This window comes from Prionailurus viverrinus, chromosome D4 (genome assembly GCF_022837055.1).
Source record: "Prionailurus viverrinus isolate Anna chromosome D4, UM_Priviv_1.0, whole genome shotgun sequence".
NCBI classification, from domain to species: Eukaryota; Metazoa; Chordata; class Mammalia; order Carnivora; family Felidae; genus Prionailurus; species Prionailurus viverrinus.
In genome coordinates this window covers 18,041,082-18,064,292 of record NC_062573.1, presented here as the reverse complement: position 1 = coordinate 18,064,292, position 23,211 = coordinate 18,041,082, and the positions used below count along the sequence as shown (strand labels likewise).

At 37.5% G+C, this 23,211-nt stretch overlaps 1 protein-coding gene across 1 annotated transcript in view; it reads right to left on the bottom strand.

The window, feature by feature from the left end:
- Positions 1-705: 705 nt before the first annotated feature.
- The window catches only part of CTNNAL1 (catenin alpha like 1), a 62,907-nt gene continuing 40,401 nt past the window's right edge, over positions 706-23,211 (bottom strand). Inside the window, exons 9-19 of the mRNA XM_047829250.1 lie at positions 22,265-22,423; positions 20,579-20,671; positions 16,658-16,808; positions 11,135-11,172; positions 9,387-9,437; positions 9,140-9,294; positions 5,581-5,629; positions 2,754-2,810; positions 2,495-2,608; positions 1,745-1,828; positions 706-1,608 (exon numbers count right to left, since the gene is read on the bottom strand). Coding sequence (XP_047685206.1) covers positions 1,543-1,608; positions 1,745-1,828; positions 2,495-2,608; positions 2,754-2,810; positions 5,581-5,629; positions 9,140-9,294; positions 9,387-9,437; positions 11,135-11,172; positions 16,658-16,808; positions 20,579-20,671; positions 22,265-22,423 — 1,017 coding nt within the window. The 3' untranslated portion in view covers positions 706-1,542. The remainder of the gene's footprint in view (positions 1,609-1,744; positions 1,829-2,494; positions 2,609-2,753; positions 2,811-5,580; positions 5,630-9,139; positions 9,295-9,386; positions 9,438-11,134; positions 11,173-16,657; positions 16,809-20,578; positions 20,672-22,264; positions 22,424-23,211) is intronic.

Here is a 23,211-nt window from a genome sequence, read left to right as displayed (position 1 = left end):
ACCTACATCAGTGGTGCCGTGAGCTGAAAATCTAAGCACAAACGAGCAGATCCCCATTTTGAGTAGCTGAAGACACCATAAAACAAAGATACTAAAGACAGTAAATAGTAATTGTGTGTGTGTGTGTGTGTGTGTGTGTGTGTGTGTGTGTATACACACTGTGTGTATGTATGTAATATACACATATGTATTTTACATACAACATTACCTCACACTGTTCTCCCATTACTTCCCTTGTAGTTTTCAAGAATATTTTGGTTTCAGGGCATAAAAACCATGCTTGATAATTTTATACGGGGCACTGACCAAGCTGAATGTATCCCATTTTCTCCTGAAGGCTTACAGTAAGTTTAGTTTCCTTCGATAAAATAGTGACTAGCTAATTGGTAGCACTGTGGTTCTTCAGGATCTTGTCAATATTGATTGTGATGGATGACCCAGATAACGATCATCAGACAAGCTTATATAACTACCACCATTTGGCAACTGACATGTCCTATCGGATTTCAAAATGAATTTCAAAGCACTGGGATATAAGCACTATCAAAAGAGTTCAAAACGAAGTTTACCGTAAGGACAGAACATATAAACCAGATCCTTCAATCAAAACCCCACACCAAACAAAAACAAGAAAAGCTTTAAACCCTAAAATTAAAAAGATGTAAGATGTTTGTTGTTTTATAATGAACATTCCAAAGGCACATATACAAAATGAACGATTATTCAGAATTTATTTTAAAACCTCTCGGTTCCATTACTCTCATGTTTTCCATTCCATCAGCACAGAAAAGGATAGTTCAAAGACTCTTTTTTTATACCAGTAAGATAGGCTTAGGATCCCAGCTAATATTGAAGCAGACTGGCCCGCTATGGTGGAAGGAGAAGTGAGAGCCATCTCCTAGTGAGCTCCTATAGGATTCCGTGGAGTGAGCTCCATGACCCTGCATTTGGGAATGAGGGAGGGACACATGCAGCCCAAGAGACACCTGTGCTATGAAATGCGTGTTAAGAGAACAAATGTGTGCTCGTAGCATGGATGATCTGTGACAGGACAGCAAAGAGGCCAGTCACAATTGGTGCACAGAGCAATTGAAGAATCCACAGACTTAAGGAAACCCCTGCGTTCACCCAGTCGACTATATTTCTGCTGAAAATTAGTGTTCTAGATGGTAAGCTTAAATAAAAAGAGAAAAGAGGAGATTAAGGTATTTTAGGCCAAAGGTGAGCACATATTCAAAGTAGCTTCTTTGGATTAAACTGTCATTAAGACAGTTGGGGTATTTGGTTTGACTTTCAAGAATGTTGTTAGTGGCAATATGCCATTTTAAATTCACACCACAATTAGGAATCTAGAAACTACCATGGCATTTATTAGTTGTCAAAAAGCTTCACAATCACTTTCAAGATCAGAAAATAAAGCAAGATTTCATTACTGCTTTCTTTATAAAATTGTTGAATTTCTGAAAATATAAAGGATCATTTGCTTTTTTAAAATATCAGCTTTGCTACATGCAGTTCCAGAGATCTGCCCCCAAAAGCTTCTCAAGTTTTACCATCCATGGAGTCTTTATTGGTAACTGAGACCCATCTGTTGTTTTCCATCTGAAGCTGGAAAGAGTGAAGGCAATTAGTTTCTCCTTTGCTTTTACAATAAAAATTACAAAATTAAATAGTAACTATTTCTTTTGCATCTTCCTTGAAACTAGTTTTAAGATGTGATTTTCAGACAGAAAAATTATCTTACCTTCTTCAGCAGTTTATAGCAAAGCGAGAGAAGTTGGACCAAAATAGCCATCATGGATCTTGTCTTCGTAATACACTTATCAACCTATAATGACAACAGCCAAGCAAATCAGCTTCTAGAAGGAGTACTTCAGAAGACTGTGTCACTGATTTAGTTTTAAACTGATAACATTTCATTATTATGGAAATCTAAAGGATCTTAAAAGTCATAAGGATTAGGGCACAGGAGGTGACCTGACGCCCCAGAATACAAGTGCAGGACTGCCATCAGGACTCATGCCTATTTCATGGAGCCCCAAGGAAGAGTGGATGGAAAACCAACCAGTTCTATTTCGAGTTGTTTAGGTGCTTTTTAAAACACTCCAAATAGTGGTAGTGAACCCCCTACTTTGTAACTCCTGGCACTCTGCTTTGTTGGCAGAGGCTTAAATTCCCCAAGACAAACAACAGGAGCCCCTACTCTGAGGAATTTTGGCCCTGGTTAGACATGTGATGACATCAGGATTTAAGGGTAGCTGCTCAGTGTTGTGGAATTAATTATGTCCAAAAAGCTAATTTAGTGAACCTAGTGCTCCCCGGAGTCTGTTATAACTACAGATGATAAATGATTCTTAGAATCAAAGCCTGAAAAATGGAAGTAAACTGCCCTTCTGTGGGTAATAACACTCTTTGAAAAATGGGCTAGAAGCAAACCTGGTTAAGTGTTAAAGTTTCTCAAGTGTCTCCCTGAATAACCCACTCTGCCTTTTACCTTTAGAAACACTTGATTTTGCAAAGGTGTCTTAGTTATTGTCTGGAGCTGCTGGCATAAAGGACTTAGTTTGTTTATTTCCAGGAGAAGCATAAGCTTGTCATCATCTTTCAGCTGAAAAATAATTCAGGAAGTTATAATAACTTCAATAAAAATCATCATCTTTTAAACCCTAAATACCCTTATACCTTAATAATATACCCCCACAGTGGGTATTCACATCACCACTATCACCAAGCAGGCAGATCTGTTACATTACCTGTTTTGAGAAAATTTGCACGTTTGAAGCAAGCTTTAAGCCCTCTTCAGCAAAAACCTAGTGGAAAGAAAAAGTATCACTACTTAGATGTATATCTTATGGATAGTTCATAAGAAATATACTCATGGCTAATTGTCATATCTGTCATGGAACTCCTGAAGTTTTTCTTCTACCCAGGAAACACAAGTGTTCAACTGTATTCAGAAGATTTCCCAGACCTGATGCAGAATCAATCCCTGGAGACTCTCCTCTACACCTGGAAACCTCCAGTTGCTCTGGAGGGCCATACAGACACATGACACTTAACCATACAAATTATGTCCAGGCTCCCAGAAGGATCTGGAGCTCATCTTATAATACCCCAACTATAAAAAGGTGATGAATTGTAGAACATGAGATCAAAAGGGTTAGGACTTTCCTACTTCCAGCTAAGCAAGATAAAATTTGTCACCTGTACACATTCCTTAACCAGCCATTTGAGAGGACCGGTTCAGATCGGTTCTTGAGTGTTCACCATGCATTTTATAGTTTAATGAGTTGAACAGGATGACGGCAAAGAACAGTGAAAAATAAGGTTGGACAGATAAGATTAGGAATATTTAGGATGACTATTTTTAAATGGTAACAGAATGTTTCAGAGTAAGAGACACCAGAGGAGAAAAGGGTGGGAGACTTAGCTTTAGGTGGCAGCAGATGAGAACAGGGCAAATGTGAGGGTGGTTTGTGAAGAAAAGTAACAAGCCTTGGTAATGAATTAGATAAAGAACATAAAGAGAAGGCAATACTTTCAGGGTTAACCTTAACCCTTTATCCAACAGCCTTAGCACCTTGCTATCATTGGATGAACTGATCTCAAGGTCAAAAATCCTTCACTCCCTTCCTTATCCTTTAAAAGGGAAACCAGTGAGTTTTATACCTAGATCCTAACCAAAGAGAATGACTCACTTACCCATACATTCCTCATTATCCCACATTACCACTTTCTGTTTACATCTCTTCCCTTCTGGCCCACAAACCTCTCGGGAGCAAGATCCATGTCTGTCTCCTGGAGTATCATGGTTTTACAACCAACTTAAAGCCGATGACTTTCAAATCTCTCTCTCCATTCTTGAACGATCCTGACACCAGTCTTTTATATACTACTTGAACAAAACAGAATGCTTGATTTCCAACCTCTAAATCTGGTTTTCTCCCTCAGTGTTCCCTAGCTAAGTAAATGGCAATACCATTTACCCTGTTAGTTAAACCCAAAACCTTTAAAACCAAAGTCAGATCCTGCCACTCAGGATCAAAACCCTCAATGGGTTTTCCATCATACTTGGAAAATAAAAGTTAAAGTTCTTCCAGTGGCTACAGAGATGCCATACTTTACCACTTTCCTTCTGGCTCATTCCATTGCATCCACACTTGCCTCCTTATTGTTCTTCAGATCCCTCCAGCCTACCCCAACATCTCAGGGCCTTTGCACTTGCTCTGTTTGCCTGAAATATTCTATCCCCAGATAACCACCCTGCTCACTCTCTCACTTCATTAATTACTCAAATGTTACCCCCTTAGAGGTCTTTTCTTGTCACCCTCCTATCACCTCTTTTTATCTTTTATAATTTTATCTCTAAATGCTTATATATGGACATTGTGTACTTAACTCTCTACTGTCTACCTCCTCCCACTAGAATGTATGCTGCAGGGCCGAGGGCAGCAGTGGCTTTGTTTTGTTCTCTTTTCTCCAAACAGCACTTACCCCCAGGAACTGACACACAGTACAAGTTCAATAAATATTTGATGAACACTTCACGTCCACCAGTTAGTAGTCAATTCAGTAGACATTGGTTTAATGAATAAGCTCACACAGGAAGAAGGTGACAAGTAGATCTTTTGCAGTGAAACATCCCTTGTGGTATGGTAGGACTTCGAATGGATATGAGCCAAACTGAACAGAATGAATCCAGAATTTATTAAAACTGTTTTAAGGGGAATAGCTCATTTATAGTTGACTTTACAAAAAATACATATAAGAAATGTTACAAGAAATGTTCTCTATGAGTCTTCCGACTCTGATGATGATCACCCTCCCAAGGTGAAATCCCTTTCCTGACGGGGCTCAGGTGGCAGCACACGGGAATACCAAAGGAAACCATCAAAGGTGATAGAAACTGCACATTTCAAATGCAAGAACACCCTTCGTTCCAGAAAAGCAAACAAACTAATGTGAGAGTTAGGGAAAGTAATCTAGCAACCCACTTGCCAATCTAAAGCCTCTACATGAAGGAGGGGAATTTGAGATGGACCTATGTGGACTTCCACAGATACACAGAGGCACAAGGGTGGGTGCGAGAATGTCTGTCTCTTCCTGAATGCCTTAACCCAGCAGGGATGTGAAAGGGAAGAAGGAAAACTGTACCAAGCACTCTCTGTCTCAAGCATATGACAAATGCTTTCTCATGTGTTGTTCTCATGCAATCAATATCATTCATCCAATCCATTAATGAAGAGGCCAAAAAGCCATTCAGGAAAGCATGCAGGATATGCATCTGCTAACAAGATACTTTCACCTCCTTAGGAAAACCTAGAATTACTGTTATTGCACATACTATCAGCAAAGCCCATTCTGCTATATCCCGATAATATTTGAGTTTTACTCAACAAGATAACCAAAAACGCTCGACAAAATGCTATTGCGAGCCCTCTACTTTTTCATTTTTCTCTACACATGTGTGTGCACAGGTAAGCATACAAATGTGACATGGTAAATCATTTAGAAAACCCAGTTATTACCCACTTTTGGCCCAGAATTAAATTAGTAGCATAAAATGGAAATAAAACATACCTCTAGTTGATGAATTAAATCCTGGGAAGTTTTCAGTGGCCCCTCTCCTCTGAAATAAAATGAATTATCAAGGATGTCTAAGAAAAAGTTACTGCCTGAAATTTGGTTGTATAATATAAAACTTTTAGAGCATTTTGAGTATTAATAGATCCTAAATTTTGAAGAAGAATATTGAACAGACTAATAATACTGTGACTTTATTCTTAAACAACTTTAATATTTAACTATTACTTCTTAGGGCACTTTAAAATTTTTCAGTGAACTTTATATATGTTAATTTTATAATGTAAAGGAACTTAACACTGACAAGTAATATTTAAATTTTATTTTTCCTTTTTAACCTTTTTCATTTTGCTTCATAAATTAAATACGTGAGATATGACAACATGTCTTAACCAAAAGGCCTTTGTTACATAATGGAAAGAGGATCAGACCAAAACTCAGAAAATTCTCATTTTTAATTCTAAAACTTTGATAAGGCATGTCATTTAAGTTTCAATGCTGAGTATATAAAATAGTCATAATAATATTTGTGCTACCACTCTCATCAGAATAGGGAACATCAGATTGAAAACTACCAAGAAACAAGACCTCTACAAATGAAAAGCAAATCACAGCAAAGTGAACAACAGAATGCATTAAGAAGAGCAGTAGACTGGCATGAATCATAAGAAATCTATTAACCAATTCTACCCTTAACATCTGTAAGATGGTGAACAAATTATTCCTCTTCTCTGATAAATTGTTGTGCTGATCAAATGAAATTATGAAGCAGAAACCACTTAAAAACCTATAAGGCACTTGTAAGTTTGAAATTTTTTTAAACTATAAGGTACCAAAAAATCTTAAATATATAAATTATCAAGAAAGAGGGGTGCCTGGCTGGCTGAGTTGGTAGAGTATGCAACTCTCGATCTTGGGATTGTAAATTCGAGCCCCATATTGAGTGTAGAGATTACTTAAAAATAAAACCTTTAAAATCATCAAGAAATATGAATAATCATCTATAAATTACTAAGAAATTCTGTAAATTGTTAAGATAACAATAGCCTGAGGAAAAGCTATAAAAATACCCAGGAAAACTATAAAACTGGATCCTGTGAGGGCTACCAGGTGAGTCTCAGAAACAAGCAACTACATGAGGTCGGTAAACCACAGGTATTAAGGGAAAACAAAACAAAACCAAAATTTGTTGGGGAAAAACAGATACACTGAGTGTGTGGGCAGAAAGTAAAGCCAGTATGAGATTTGACCACAGATAAATCACCAAGATGTGTCAAATGGCACCAGGTGTCACCCATTATGGAAAACCCATTTTTTCCCTGAACTCAGCATTCCTGTGCAATCACTACATCTAGTAACAAGTTCCATTCCACAAAGCTTTAGTGATCCCCACCCCTCATAATGCAGCCACTCGTGCTTCCCTCTCTCTATGGGATGCATGTCATACACTATCCTGACTCTGAAACAAAAAATGTTGACCATATCATCCTGAAATATCCTGAAACAAGAAACAAGAACTAAAAGAGACAGTTAAAAACTTAACAAAGGAGCCACCTGAGTGGCTCAGTCGGTTGAGCATCCGACTCTTAATTTTGGCTCAGGTCATAATCTCATGGTCGCGAGACTGAGCTCCACATCTGGCCCTGTGCTGAGCGTGAAGCCTGCCTAAAATTTTCTCCCTCTCTCTCCCTCTGTCCCTCCCTAGCTTACAAGCATGTTTTCTCTCTCTCTCAAAACATACATACATACATAAAACCTTTAAAAAAATTCTGATGAATTCTCTGTTTAGGATGATTTTATGTGTCAAACTACATTCACTTAGTAAAGATATTTCTCTAGTTTTCACCGATCAAAAAAAAAAAAAAGATTTTGTTTAAAGATCTGCTGATTTTTATCACCATGAGGAAACTAGCATGATTACAGCCAAATGTCAAGATCTTTGTTATCTCTGCTAATCTGTGCACATTTGGTGTGGGCAAACGAAGGAGTTCCATTGTACTTTCTTCTGCACACTTGACTCATCTGATTTTTGAAAGACAGGAACTAAGAAAAAAAGGCCATAATTGTGTTAGGAAGACTCAATCCCAGGAGAAGCTTGCTAAAAACAAGAACAAAAGAAGGAAACCACCAAAGAGGAAAGGTCACCAAAGCTGGAAAGTACAGTAAAGTATTAACAGATGACTGCTAAACAGAGGCAAAATTACTCAACTCCTATCATTTCTCCCTCACCCTCCAGAATACTCTATCTTGAAAAGCTAGAAGATTTCATCAACAGGGAAATGAATGTTTCTTCCTCACTCTGATCTTCCTTCCATGCAAAGGAATCTTCACTAGCACAACATCCCTCACTTCTCTCAGCTCTCCCACTTATTCCATCCTGTAGAAGTGTGTGGACTTTTCAGTTTTTTGGTGACTTTGCAAAAATAAGTTGGACATGTAGCCCTCTCCTTTCTCCTTTTTCTCTTGGAAGTAAAGATGCCTTTGGGAGACACCTGCTCTTCCAGGTGTTCAGAGACACATTCTGTCCCTATGAAGTACAATTTCTTAATTCTAGAGGTCATTTTAAAAGCTACTTGCTTGTGGATATAAACGACATTATCCAATAATAGCTTTATCAATATAAATGTTACTGGCCCCTATCTGCCATTCTTTTGCTTATGTTTTCATTTTGTTCAGAACTTGGGTGGGAAAAAGGGTGCTGTTTATTGAACCCCAATGTCCATAGAGTAGTGGAGATCCTATTTTAATTGAGCTTAAGACTCCAGACCAAATGGATTACATTCCAGAATACTGTAACAACTTATAGATGTGGCCCACTGCTGATAATATTTTCAAAATCAAAATGAGTAGAAGACCCAAATATTTTCCAGGTTTCTAAAAATAAAAAAGACAGATTTCAGAAAGTTAGTGAAAAGTTTGAAGTCATTTTTGAGAAAATTCTAGAACAGATTATTGACCAGATAACTGATGAATGTTTAGCAACATAAATTACTATACCATATGTATAGCTTGTTGTGGAAGATTGTGGAATGTGATCAACATGGACTTCAATGAGGCATGTGATCAAGACTCTTGTAATGTGGACAAGACAGAGAAGGTAGGCCTTGTAACAGTGAAGTTAGGGAAATACTCTGCTATGAATACTGATTCCTGGAGATTTGGCACCCCATTGAGGTGGTAGGCCTCATGGTTGTATTCTTTGATCTCTATAATCTAATCAAGTACCAATCACTTACATAAAGAGTTAAAAGGCAGGTTTTCTAAACTTATTGATGCTGGCTAGGAGAAACAGATACATAGAATGACAAAAAGCAGAATGCAAAATTATTTCAAAATTATGAAAGGGACACAAACCTGAAAGAGGATATCTTCTAAATCTAAATCCTAATTAAATAAATGCCTTCTTGTTGCATTCACTTAATTATAAGAACTTATGGTCTTTTTTTAACCATATATTGGAAGTTGACTTTAACCTGTCAATGATTTAACATGAGTTTTTCTTTACACCGGATACTATCAAATTGATTTAAAAGGATCAAAACATCACTATATTTACCTAGTAAATAAATATAGAGAATAGGCCATACTGGACATGTTCCGCCCATTTCGAACAATCTCATTTTCCTGATCCTCCCATTTCTTGATCTCACAGTTGGCATCAGAGGTAAGCAAACCCAGCTTAAGTCCAAGCTTTGCTATCTTGGCTTGCTCCTATAAAATACACGTTTTCATCACCACAATATTGTCATTATTAATGTAAATGGAAGTTTAGAAGTAAGACTGTTAAAAGGAAGAGGTCTTACCTCAGAGTCAGGCTTGTCTGCCTTTAATGATTTCAGGTTTGCATTATTCTTCTGTGACAATGAAAAGATTAAGACATCTTAAAAAACAGTACAGTTATGGTGAGGAAATACAGTAGTAATAGAAAGCATAACAAAGTACCTGTAATAAAATTTTAATTTGAACATTTTCAGAACATACTTAAGCTACATTAAAGCACTTTGAAACAAACTAATTGCAAACACTCTCCTAGCATGTGCGTTCAGCTTTGAATAGGTAGTTAGTTAGAAAGCCGAGGCCAGGGAAAGCAGATCATGCCCCAGAAGGACTTAAGGACCTGTGCACCTTGTCAGAGTCCAGGTATTATATCTCCAAACATTCCTGGCCCCTCTGTTGAGTTATTCTTATGAAATGATGTCATAAAATTAGCAACTATATGTAGTTTTCCATATACTCCTATTGTTATGATTCTGGAGTTCAGTTCCTTTAACCAATTTGTCCTATGAGGGCTAATTTTGGCCCCCAAGTGCCATTGACATCCCAGTTCTTAATTCTTCACCCCAGGTCCTATAGGAGATCATACTTAGAATTTAGCACTTCATATTTGAATCAACATGTTTGCTGGGCCACTATTTTTGAAATGGTAATTTTTTCTATGTAAGCTATATGGAACTCAGAATATAGTTCCCCTAAGGTGAAAATATTGTAGTAAGGTTATCAGGCTAGCCCACAGATGCCTATTTACATAAGCAGAAACCACCACCAATAGCAATGTTTCTTTGTAACATATATGCAGAAGCTCTTAGGAGACAGCAGCCTAGGTTGGCCATTCTCCCACTCTGACGTCTGGTAGGAGCTCCCCTAGTTGGGCCACAATGGCTGGGGCTAGTGAACAGAAAGGTGCAGGAGAGGCTGGGAGCCCTTTTTTTTTTTTCTCCTTTTAACATATACTTAAACTATAAACACACACACACACACACACACACACACACACACTGAGTAGATGTACACAAAGCATAAATTATAACAGAATAAAACAAAATACCCTAACCCCCTTAGCTAAAGAAAAAGATCATCACCAATACTTTTGAGGCTTATGTGTACCTCCTCATTTTTTGTTTCTCTTATTATTACCATGACTTGATCCTTCTGACCAGCTATTCTGTCAGGAGTTTCACTGCAGAACACTCAAGAGCCTTAACTTTTCCCTTTTGTTTTCTGTCTTATGGTTTATACTTGCTCATTTAACATAGCCCTTTTGAGATTTTCTAATGCTGCTTACTATAGAAGAAATGGGACAGAAAATAAAAACAGAGAAACCATAAAGTTGCACACATGTACAAATACAAGCTGCCTCTTATGTTCACTGGAAAATACAGATGATCTGTGATCTCTGGCCCTTCCTTGTACAGTCACATCATGTGCATCTTCCTCCTTAGTCTGATAGACTAAAACGCAACTGATAGAGCATTTAAAAAAGAATGCCCTGCAAGTTTTTAGATTTTATTTAGAATTTTACACCGTCTCATTCTTTTAAATTTAGTTGTGTTTTCATCATTTTTATTTTTACTTTTACAAGTTATTTTTATTAGAGTGTTTAATGAAGACTGAAAGGGAACGCCTGAAAAGGTACAGAAACCATCTTAATGCATGTAACCAAGCGGGCCACCTAGTGGACACTATTTTGGAACGCAGTCAGACGCATCAGTTTCAATATATAATTTGAATTTTGAATAAAACATTCCAAAATGTACAAAACTCTTCTACTTACCATTGGCCTTGGAAGTGAAAGGTAGCCATACTTCTCTCCTACAAATAACACATACAACTTAAAACAAATTTTCTATTAGCATATTTTCTATTATTCACATTTAATTTTTAAAATATTAAATAGGAATGCTAGTACATTAGTTTTGATAATTTAGTCTATTGATTAAATGTGTCTCACAAACAAAATTGTAATTTTATTGGTGAACATGAAGATTGTCAACAGTTGTATCCCTAAGGTACCTGGTTGGACAATCTCTACCTCCCCCAATGTAATGGCAGAAAGGCAAAATATCTCAGTGATAATTACTTAAATTGACAACAAGCTTCATTCACAGTGAAATCTTTTACAGTAGCTTGCCTCTAATGAAACCAGATTCTTCTTTTCTCAGTATGAGTTATCAGTGCTTACTTGCTTTTCTGCGAGCATCAAAGCAAATCATTTACAGCTCACTTCATAAAGTATTCTTCTAGTCAGAGAGCAACTCTAGTGCATAAGATAGGAAGATGAAATAAACCAAATAACAGTCTCTTCGCTGTGAATTAACACATGGCAGGAAGCACAGTAACTATAGAAAGTAAGGTATGTACAATGCCTGCTTCATCCCTGTGCTTTCCTCTTTCAAACTTCTGGATCATGTATAAAGTCAGATTGCAATAGATGGTAGATTTTTTTTTAAGCTTAGTTTGTTATATCTGAGGAAAGAATTTACAAGATTTGAACAGTAATTACTTCCTGATTTCAAGGAATGAAGTTTTGTTCAGCTGTAATATATTAGGTAGAACTACGTGAAATTGCTGATATTCAACCACTTTGAAATACAAAAATAGCAATTTCATATAGTTTCACCTAATAAAAGTAAATACAATGTCAGAGTACTAAGTCACACACTTTCTTATAGAACAACTATTACATGAACAAGGTGAGCCTGCTCATAACATATTTACATCTTCATCTGGAACTGTGCTGTTGAATATGGAATCCACTAGCCATGTGACTAGTGAGCAACTGAAATATGACCAGTCTCAATGGAGATGTGCTTTAAAGTATAAAATACATATTGAAGGGGCATCTGGGTGGCTCAGTCGGTTAAGTGTCTGACTTCGGCTCAGGACATGATCGCACGGTGTGTGAGTTCAAGCCCTGCATCAGGCTCTGCACTGGATCCTCTGTCTCCCTCTCTCTCCACCCCTCCCCCACTCTCATGCACACTCTCACTCTCTCAAAAATATTTTAAAAACTGAATAAAATACATATTGGATTTTGAAGACTTAATATAATGGGAGAAAATGTAAAAGACCTCATTAATACCTTTTAAGTACTGATTATAAACTGAAACAGTATTTTGGATACATTGGATTAAATTAAAAAATATTAAAATGAATTTCACCTGATTCTTTTGAAAATTTTCATATGCCTCCTATAAAATTTTAAATTACATATGTGGCTCACGTTATATTTCTATTGAACAGTGCTGATCTAGAAAATGAACTGTCATTATGGGTCAGCCATTGGTACTTAGGATATGTTTTATGATTCAAATAATTTGTTTGTAATATCAGAATTGTAAGGGAATTTTATTAATGGTGTTCTGTTCTCAGAATTGAGAGAGAGAAATAAAACTTAAAGAAGACATTATTCCATGCCTCTTCTCCCAGCCCTGATATAAAAAGTGCCTGAATTAGGTGTGAATAGAAGACTTTAAGTCATTTAGAACCTCAAAATTCACCATTTATCTTAATTCAAAGTCCAAATCCTGTCCATAATATCCCTAAAAAAGTGGTCTTAATAAGCTACAGAAATAAGCATAATCATTACTTAACATAATTAGCTTAGGTGTGAGCAGTCTTGTATTATTATCTACTCTTACGCTCCTCCATAGTGCCCATATCCCTGAAATGTTCACCTTTACTCTCCAAGAGGAAAAAAAAGCGAACTATATTAATCTCTTATCTCTCCAAGAATCAACAGAGTTAAAGAAACCAGAAGGCACGGAGAAATAAATGCAAAGAAACAAAGAGCCTTTATATAATCTGGTTTGCTATTCACCAATTAATTAACTGGCACTTCCAGTCCCTGAGGGTGTCTTATAGGTACTTTGTTTTGCTCCCTATTTCCATCATTCAGTTGGACTAAGAATGGTTTGCATATTTGAGGAAAATTGCAAAACTGACCATTCTTCAAATAGTTTTTCCCCATAATGCTATTCAGGTAAGGTTGTCCCTCATTCCCCCAGTTCCAATATAAGCCAAGTTAAGTTGATAATAATACAAAAAACAAAACAAAACAGAACAAGAAAAAAGTTAATAAAGATACCAAAAATCATTAATCTGAATCATTTTATATTAACTTTATAGTTGTTTTTTCCATACAAGTCTAATTATTGCCATTGATTCTAAGCAGAGCAAATGTATTGACTCAGTTATGTTTAGCTATTACATCAAATTAAAGAAGTGGCATAAGCAATTTGTATCTCTGATGAAAACATTAGACAAAACAATTATCTTCTGAATGCAAACATTAGAAGTCACTGGAAAAACAGGAATGTTTATGGGGAAAACATACTTGATATTTGATTTATAAAATGGTTTTCAAAGAACTGTTTTCACAGGGGTATCGTAAGTTTAATACTCCCTAAATCAACACGACAGCTGTACCATCTTTACTTCTCACTTTAACCTCCAGATAAACGAAGTTCACAATTCAGCTCAAAAGCCCCTCTCATCTTATGGGAGTACCAAAATGATTTCTTTTGAAAACCTAATTGAGAAATGCTGCTCTCATTTTCAATACCCAGAACTTTTCTGCATCTCTACAAACTAAAGCTAATATCCCAAGGACAGAAAAGCCTCATTATTTCACTAGAGATGGGCTATGTTATTCCCTATTAGAAGTTCCTACGATTAGCTCTTTTGATTCTGGAAGGAGTTCTACATGGCATGACCAGAATGACCACGTCCCCAGACCCACTTAAAATGAATGGCTAAGTACTGAAGGAAAGGCGATTATTAGGTAACCACAGGAGTAGGACTGGGGTATTCTAATCCAAACCCAGTTGTCATCCTCAAACTTTCCCTCGTCTCTGCATTCAATTAATCACCAAATCCTCCCAATATTACTTATAAAGTTTTTCTTAAATCAGTCCTCTTATCTATCTCCATTTCTATTATTATCATCTCATTATCTCTTGTCTGATGGACCACTGCCTTGATTCAGACTCCATGTCCGCCAAACAAGCTCATATTGTTCCCCCTTCTATGCTCCCTATTTCAGTGAACAGCACCTTATGTATCCAATCTGCCAAGTGACATGGTAAGTGCAGAGCTATGGAACAGGGCTGCTAGGTGCATCCCTATAACCTGAAGCCCAGTCATATTAATTCTAAGATGGTTCAAACAGAACAAGAGAAATTCAGCTTCCTTAAAGGAGAGGTAGAGTCTACAGACTATGAGAGAAGTCTCCTTTTCACATTTAGGTACCTAGAATAAGCTCAAATTCTAAATGCTGTAATTACATATTCAGCACTAAGGGAAAGTAGAATCTTCCTGATTGGGTCCCTTCCAAAAAGAAGACCATGGCTTCCCAGGAGGTTTGGGTAAGAAGGCAGAAATGGATGAAGATAGAAAGGCAGTAAGGCAAGTATCGATTTTTGAGTTCTTAAAACAATCCCAGGAGGCCCTATTGTGCAATTTGAGTGTCTCACGGTAAGGGGGACAATGACCTAGCTCTGAGACTGACTTCAAGTATGAGAACACTAAAGTCTCTTCTCATTGCTTACCATGTTGTGTGCTACTTAATTGGTTGGTGAAACGATACTTGCAACATATCTGATAATTTTTCTAGTAATGAGAGTCAAGATATTCAGAGCAGAACAAAGGTAGCTAGAATACGGCAAAGGCTTTTCAATAATAGCTGTAACGTGAGTTACAACAGTAGCAGAGAGAAATGAGGATCTGAAGAATACACTCTGTCCTTTTAGGGAAGCAGTGGACAGGTGCAAGGTAACAGGCAGGCTTGTCATAATAACCGTACAGCACAGGAAAAACAACACTGCGACACTGGACTCAGTCCAGCCAATAATGGCTAACCCAGAATTGGACTTCTTTGTCAGAAAAGCTATTCTTATGAGCTTAGTGATAAAAGTCAGGACAAAGAAAGGCAGTACAAGAAATCAACCAACTCTATCTCAATTAATTCCACATAAGGATCCTTCTGAACAACAAGATACTTTACCAGTAAACAATGGATGGAGTATTGATTAAAGGCAACAGAATTTCCCACCTAAAGAAGAATTTCTGTTCAGCCCTAAGGAAGTTAAGGTTTTCCAAGGACAGGTTACCCACATCTAAAGAAGAAACTGTTTACATAACATCCAGCTTAAAAGGAAAAGAAACCATAATTGACTATGTAGTCCAAAAATAAGTGTAGGATTTTCCTGTTTCAACTCTGGTCTATCTGTAGTGGATGCTAGTGCTGAGAAGGGCAGGGAAGCCACTTTTCTTCGTTTCCTAAACAAGTCCTATGCCTAAATTATCATTCCTCTTTAAATGTGGATCAATTATAGCACGTTACCTGTTAATATATGAAACTTGCCTCACATAAAAATCCATGTGCCTATTAATGCTTTATAAAAGCATCAAAATGATAAGCCATTTAGACTATCACAGAAATCTTTAAATGTAGAAGCATGGCAAACATTTATTATATTTTACAAATTACACTATATTTACAAAGTCTATCATTTCCTGATTTTTAAAAACAAATCAGCAATTATCCTAAATACATATTTTTTAATATGAAATGTTTAAATGTGCAATTCAATAAAATAAGTATGTAATTTGATGTTACTGTGACTTAAATGACATTTTATTTAAAAAAAAAACAAGCATGCTTGACACTAACAGAAGCCATTCAAAGGGAAAAAAGTACATGACAAGACATAAACATAAGAGGATACACCATACAATGGGAAAGAAACAAAACTCCCAGTTGATATTAAAATAAAGAGGATGCCTTCCTATACACTGTGCAGTGCTATTCTACATGTTGTAGAAATACCAATGAACTTACCCACCACAGGAAATATTCCAAGATTATGCAGTCATCAGAGAAAGAGATTCCATCCAAGTGGAAGGAAAGCAATTCAAAAATCAAATAACTACATTCATTTCATTATGAAGTTAGTAGAATTAAATCAGAGAATAATTGTATTACAGAAGAGCTTTTATACTAAAACTAAAAAACAATTTAGATAAAATATAAAATGACTGGATTTCAATCAGAAAACTAGAATATTAACATTTCAATGAAATCTACAACACTGTTGTACAATAAATTATACTGCTTAGATGCTATAATAAAGGACAGACAACACCGTCCCAATTTTTCTGTGGGAGATATGTTACTATAAAAAAAACCCACTGGGTGATAACAAGATAATTCATCTTGTAACTGAGGTTTGACATTAAAAAACTAATAGAATTAATTACAATAATAATGTGTTTAAATATGTGGATAGTTTCTCACCTCGTCTTCCTTCGAAAACATCATTGATTTCTCTTAGCAGTGTTGATATGTCACTAATTTGGGATTCCCAAGCTTCACAAAAGACATCTAGGTTTTCTTTAGCAATTTTACTAGACGGATGCAATGTCAATGTTTCAGCAGCAGAAATTATCTAATGAAACACAACAGACACAGGTGTGCATTTCAAACTCTTAGTTCTTAGAATCATGCTGGAGACCAAACTTAAGTCTGTGCTGTTCAACTCAACAAACAACTATGGAATGATTTCCACACGTAAGCTCCACGTTGGCCAATGTGGAGACCCATAGAACAAACCTCACTGTTTCTTATAAGCTGATCCACAAATAAATAGGATGCACGATTCTACACAAGCATTTATTCAGGGAGCAGTGACCTTTATTTCAGGAAAACTGGGTCAACGAAGTTGCTTCCATCTCAGAATTCAAAGAGTTATCTACACAGACTACAAAGAGTAGACTGTGTAATGTAGGTACAAGAGACGGGGGAGTAGTCGTGGCAGCAACAACAGTCACAGGGGTAGTGGTAATGGTGGCAGTAGCAGCACTGGTATCAGTAGCGGTAGGGGTAGTAACAGTAATGATGATAGTAGTAGTAATAACGGCAGCAGCAGCAGCGGCAGCGGCAGGTGGGTAGTATTACTGGTAGCGGCAGTCATCGTAACGTATACACACATCTAAGAGTACGTGGCAGGTACGTTCTTGAGATGTTCTTTTAGGTGCTTGATATACATTAGTATTAATCTTCAGAAACACGCAGACAAAATACTGGCTATCCTTCCCAAATACACATTATTCCCGTTATACAGCTAGAGAAACCGAGGCTCAGAGATACCAAGTAACTAATATATGGCTATTCATTCACCTACTATGTGCCAGGTACTGTACCCATGTTCCAGGAGCTGGGTAAACAGCTGTGAATGAAACGGATAAATTTGTCTGTCTTCATGGGGCTCACATTATGAGGGAGACAGACAATAAAAAACATACAAGTAAATGTTAAGATATTTCAGCAATGATAAATTGTATGTATGACAATAAAGGGTAAGAGAGATAGAGGGTGTTAGAAGGTCACCGAAAAGGAGGCATGTAAAAACAAAGAACTGAAGAAGTCAAGGAGGCCGTGAGGGAATCTAGGGCGAGTCATTTGGGATGAGCTGGGAACACTTCTAGTATGTTCAGGGAACAGCCAGCAGGCCAGTGTGACTAGACTGACATGAAAAACAGGAAGGTCACCAGTGGCCATGTGATGAGGAACATACACAGTAAGGACTGGACTTTACTGTGAGATAGGAAGTCACTGAAGAGCTTTCATAAGACTGATATGATCCATGCCATGCTCCCTCTAAGGGAATTAGAGCTACAAGCTCCTCCTGGTTTGGCACAGTCCCACGGGCACAGGGCTTGACAAGTAGGTGGCAGCTTCAGGAGCATAACAAGGTTCCCCATCTTCAGGGAAGGTGGGTACATGGGCTTGCCAGAGAACCACGGGCTAGATTTCAGCAGGAGTGCCCTCTTGACCAGGGCACTATATATATATATGTATATGTATATATATATATACATATACATATATATATATATATATGTATGTGTGTGTATTTTTTTTTTAATTAGAGAGAGAGAGAGAGAGAGAGAGAGAGAGAGGGAGGGAGGGAGAGAGGCAGAGGGAGAAAGAGAATAGGGGGTGGAAAGAATCTTAAGCAGGCTCCACATTCAGTGTGGAGCCCAATCCTACAACCCTGGGAGCATGACCTGAGCTGGAATCAAGAGTCAGATGCTCAGGGCACCTGGGTGGCTCAGTCGGTTAAGCATTTGACATCAGCTCAGGTCATGATCTCAAGGTTTGTGGGTTCGAGCCCCTCATCAGGCTCTACGCTGACAGCTTAGAGCCTGCTTCAGATTCTGTGTCTCCCTCTCTCTCTGTGCATTCCCCCCGCAACCCATGCTCTGTCTCTGTCTCTTTCTCTCTCAAAAATAAATAAATATTAAAAAAAAATTTTAAAGAGTCAGACGCTCAACTGACTGAGCCATCCAGACACCCCTAGGATCTAACATTTTAAAAGAACTATAAAAATGACATAGCTAAAGTAGAGATGTCCAGAAATAAATATAAATTATCCCAGACACATGCTGTTTCACCCTTTGTGAAACAGATAGCAAAGACTAGGAGTAAAAGCTGAGGCTGTGGGAAGAAAAAGACTTCTCAAGTCATAGAAGTTGACAAGTTTGATCACTGCCCTGCGGAAGAAAGTACGGTGGTCCCTGATATTCCTGCTGCAGTAAAATCAGTAAGCAGAGAATTACAGCCAAGTAGCAAGCAGGGCTTGAGGGTAACAAGAGCTGACGGCACGTGGCAGGAGAGTTAAAACTTTCAATTCCACTGAAATACATTTGTAGCCAAGGTGAGCAGGATGAATCTCAAGTGGACAAGCAAATATTAAAGCCTTGGTTTTTCCTAATAAACAGAGATCCTCTGGTTATAATAAAATGTTCAGCTGATGATCATTGCTAAGGGTCACTCATGTAGTTCCTGCTTCCATAATAAGCCTTGGACACTATTCTCTACAGGGAAGCTTATTGTCCTTCTAACGTCCATTCATCACGGTTCTGCTAGAGGACACACGTCACCACTGTCTCTAAGTCACTTGCACTGTTCTCAACTATAAATCCAAGGGCTCTACATCTACCATCAAACACAGGAGTTAGGAGTAAGTCCTTGGTTGACCATGATAAATGAAATAAGAACTCCTGGTAAATTGTATTTTAGAACTTAGACCTAAAAAAGAAATGAAGTTCTGGCCCTCACTTTTCTCTTTAACTTGACAGGGACAGTATTAAATGGGGTATCAATTCTTAAAAGCCTCTTAGAAATTATAAACACAAAGTAATATTTCAGAAAAGTCAGAAAAAAATAATTCCCAACTCTTCCAAACAAGCACAAGAACTTTCATTTCCACATATTCCTATGTACGTTTTCATAGCAGGATTATAGTAAGTATACAAATCTGTATCCTGCTTTTATCATCTAACATTTTAACAAAACACTTTTAAATGTTGCTAATTCTAGTTGTCATAATTATTATTTTAAGGTCATAATGTATTATTTGCCTGACTTCAGATACTTATTTTGCTTCCAACTGGATCTTATTGTAAGTAATGCTGTAACATTGCTTTAGTTTTTGTTTTTCTAATTTGCTTATGTCCTAGGAATCCTAGGTCAAAACACATAAGTAATTTTATGGCTTGGTCCATAATAGTAATTACTTCTTTAAAAGATTTTATTTTTTAATGGTTATTTATTTTTGAGAGACAGAGACAGAGACAGAGTATGAGTGGGGAGGAGGCAGAGAGAAAGGGAAACACAGAATCTAAGCAGGCTCCAGGCTCTGAGCTGTCAGCACAGAACCCGACGCGGGGCTCGAACTCACGGACTGTGATATCATGACCTGAGTCGAAGTTGGATGCTTAACCAACTGAGCCATCCAGTCACCCCTAAAAGATTTTATTTTTTTAAGTAATCTCTACACCCGATGCAGGGCTTGAACCCACAACCCTGAGACCAAGAGCCACACTCTCCACCAAATGAGTGAGCCACGGTCGCCCCGGTAACTTACTTTTCAAATGTGTCATAACAACCTTCATTGTAAACAGCTTCTTGAAAATAAATATAAACTAGGACATCAATTAAATGGGCCGATCTCCAGTTTTGCAGATAAGTAGCTAACCCAAGGCAATGTAATCTCTGTTCAGGCACGCTATCTATGAAAACTCCATTACCTTCATTACTCTCAATAGATTTGGCTTCTAGTTATGCAGAACCATGCACATCTTCCTTCCACAACATTTGTTATGACACTCAGACAAGACATAATATAAAGCAATGATCTGCTATTGATCATACCTGTTGGCCAGTCACCTGAAATGTCTCCTCTGCATGTACACAGGTTATTTCAAGAGGTTCTGTCCCAGATATATGACGCAACAATCGACAGGCCTACGAGAAAACATTTCGATAGTTCAACTTCCACATTCTCATTCTTCACAATACAGGTTTTCATTGTATAATTAGGAAAGAAAACAAAGCCTTACACATAAACTTATTAAAACCTTATTAAATTAAATCTTATTAAAAATCAAGTTGTACATTACTGAGAAGATTATTATAACACTATATTGGTTACCAATAAATTTTCTAGGAATAAAGCAGGAACCAATAAGGGTAGAGCATATTGTCTCTTTGTCTCTGTTTCTTATCTGATAATGGCAAGTGGGAACAGAATACTAGAACCAGGACGAATCTTTGAAAGGATCTCGTAGTAAGTACCCACACATTGTATGTATGAAGAAACTTAGAGTAGTGACTTGCCCAAGATCCCTCAGCTACACTATGTCAAGCTATACGTTCTATCTACCAAGAAACAACACTTCTCCTCAGGGTCAATTAATTAACACACCTTTCACTGGAGATAACACTGGATTAGGCAAGGCTGATGTAGTGAGAACCTTTATCAGAGAAAATTATTGCAAATCTTGAGACTTAGGACACAAAGCATTTTTTCCACTAAAAAAATTGCTGCAGGATTCCTATAAATGCCGACTTTGTTTACAGTCATAATATTTGGTTTATAAACATAACAGCACTGGGGTGGGGAAAATTAAGTGAAGGTGATCAAAAGGTACAAATCTCCAGCTATAAGATAAATAAGTTCCGGGGATATAATATATAAGTCTATAGTTAAAAGTACTGTTTTGTATATTTGAAAGTTGCTAAGATCTTAGAAGTTCCCATCACGAGGAAGAATTTTCTGTAACTATCTGAGGTGATAGATGTTAAGTCAATTTACTATGGTGATCATTTCATAATGTATACATATATGAAATCATTATGTTGTACACTTTAAACTTATGACACTAACATATGTGGTCTACAGCTATGTTTGGCCAACGGGAAGCCCCAGCAATAGACCAGCAGGAATGAAAGGAGTAAGAGCCTTTATTCTCCCGCTCTTTCCTTGCAAGGTTGCCTCGGCCTGTTTCTGTGTCTAGTCCTGAAATCGAACCTCTCAAGGTAGCTTTCTGGAAGACTCTGTGTCCGTCCAGCCTCCAGGAACCACTCATTCCCCCTGTTAATTTGGGCCAGGGAGCAATACCAGCTCTACTGTCACTAACCCCAATTACTGCACTGCCATGGTCCCCCCACACCCTGTCTATGCAGTTGTGAATAGCTCCTTTATTAAAGCCTTTTACATGATCCTAATTCAAGTATGCCATCTCTTTCTGCTGAGACCCCACAGATTCAAATGCAAACAAATCATACAACGTATCTCCATTACTCTACTCCATAGCCTAATCTCTCTGAGAGAATAAAGACAAGATTAATAATAAGTGCATCTGTGGGTTCCAGCATTCTTTGTTTGGTTTTAGAGGCCAGACTGTTGTTAGAACAGATCAACATTATACCTTTAAAACTGCAAAGAAGATGGAGGAAATGCCCGTATAAAGTTAACCAAAAGCTGTTAATATTCCCTGATGATAGTACAACTATCATGAAGCCATAATGACTCTAACAAATGAACCTATTACTCACCTCAACAAGCTGCTCTTTCTGTTCAGAGAGTTTACAGGCATATTCAGCCAAACCTTCTAAATTTCCTTCTACTCCAGTAAGTTTTAATGCTTTTAGAACCACATGATCAGCATGGTATTTTAACAGATCTGCTGCCAGCTGAGTTGCTGTACTGTGAAGCTGCAGATGTGGGGGGTGAAGGGTAATGAAAGAAAGACAACAAACAAGAAGGTTCTGTAATCACGCACCTCACAAGCATTTAAAAATGAAAAAGCAATCTCACTTGATCCACTGAGAGGAAAGTGCAAAGTTTCTTGTGGTAATAGTAGAAGCTGTATAGCACTGGCAGCTTGTAAGTTCTACCAGGGTGGGAGTGACACCGACATCTTTGAGTCCCCAATGTTGGCAGTGATGCTGTGTGTAGAAGATGGACTGCTCAGCCCGTGCAGAGTGGCTGGTCCCTATTTCACCCTGCCATTAACCAGCTCTTTCTCATGCAGCTTTTGTCTTACTTAAAAAAATGCTTCTGCTCCTCTAAAAGTTAGTTAGGAATAGAACAGTTCCTTATTAAGAGGATGGTATTCAGAGTACTAAGAGGAAAATCAAATGGTGTTTCATGATGATTAGCGTTTGTTAGTCATAGACTTTTAAAAAGGTATTGATATGAGATTCAGTCAGTTAGGTATTCAACACAACTTTATTAAATGCTCAGACCATGGCAGACACTGTATTAGAGGCTGGACATACATGACAAGTAGGATACAACTCCTTCCCTCAGGGGGTTACAGCTTCTCTGTAGTTCTATCCAGAACTTTACTCCCCAACTCTTGGGTCACAGGAGAAATGACAGACAAAGGGTAACCAAAAGCCCAAGGCTGTATTTGACTTGGAATGGATTTTAAGCATAGCTCACTCTCAGCAGGTATCTTTGGGTCCTATAACTCTAAAATCTTTTCATTCTGCCTTTT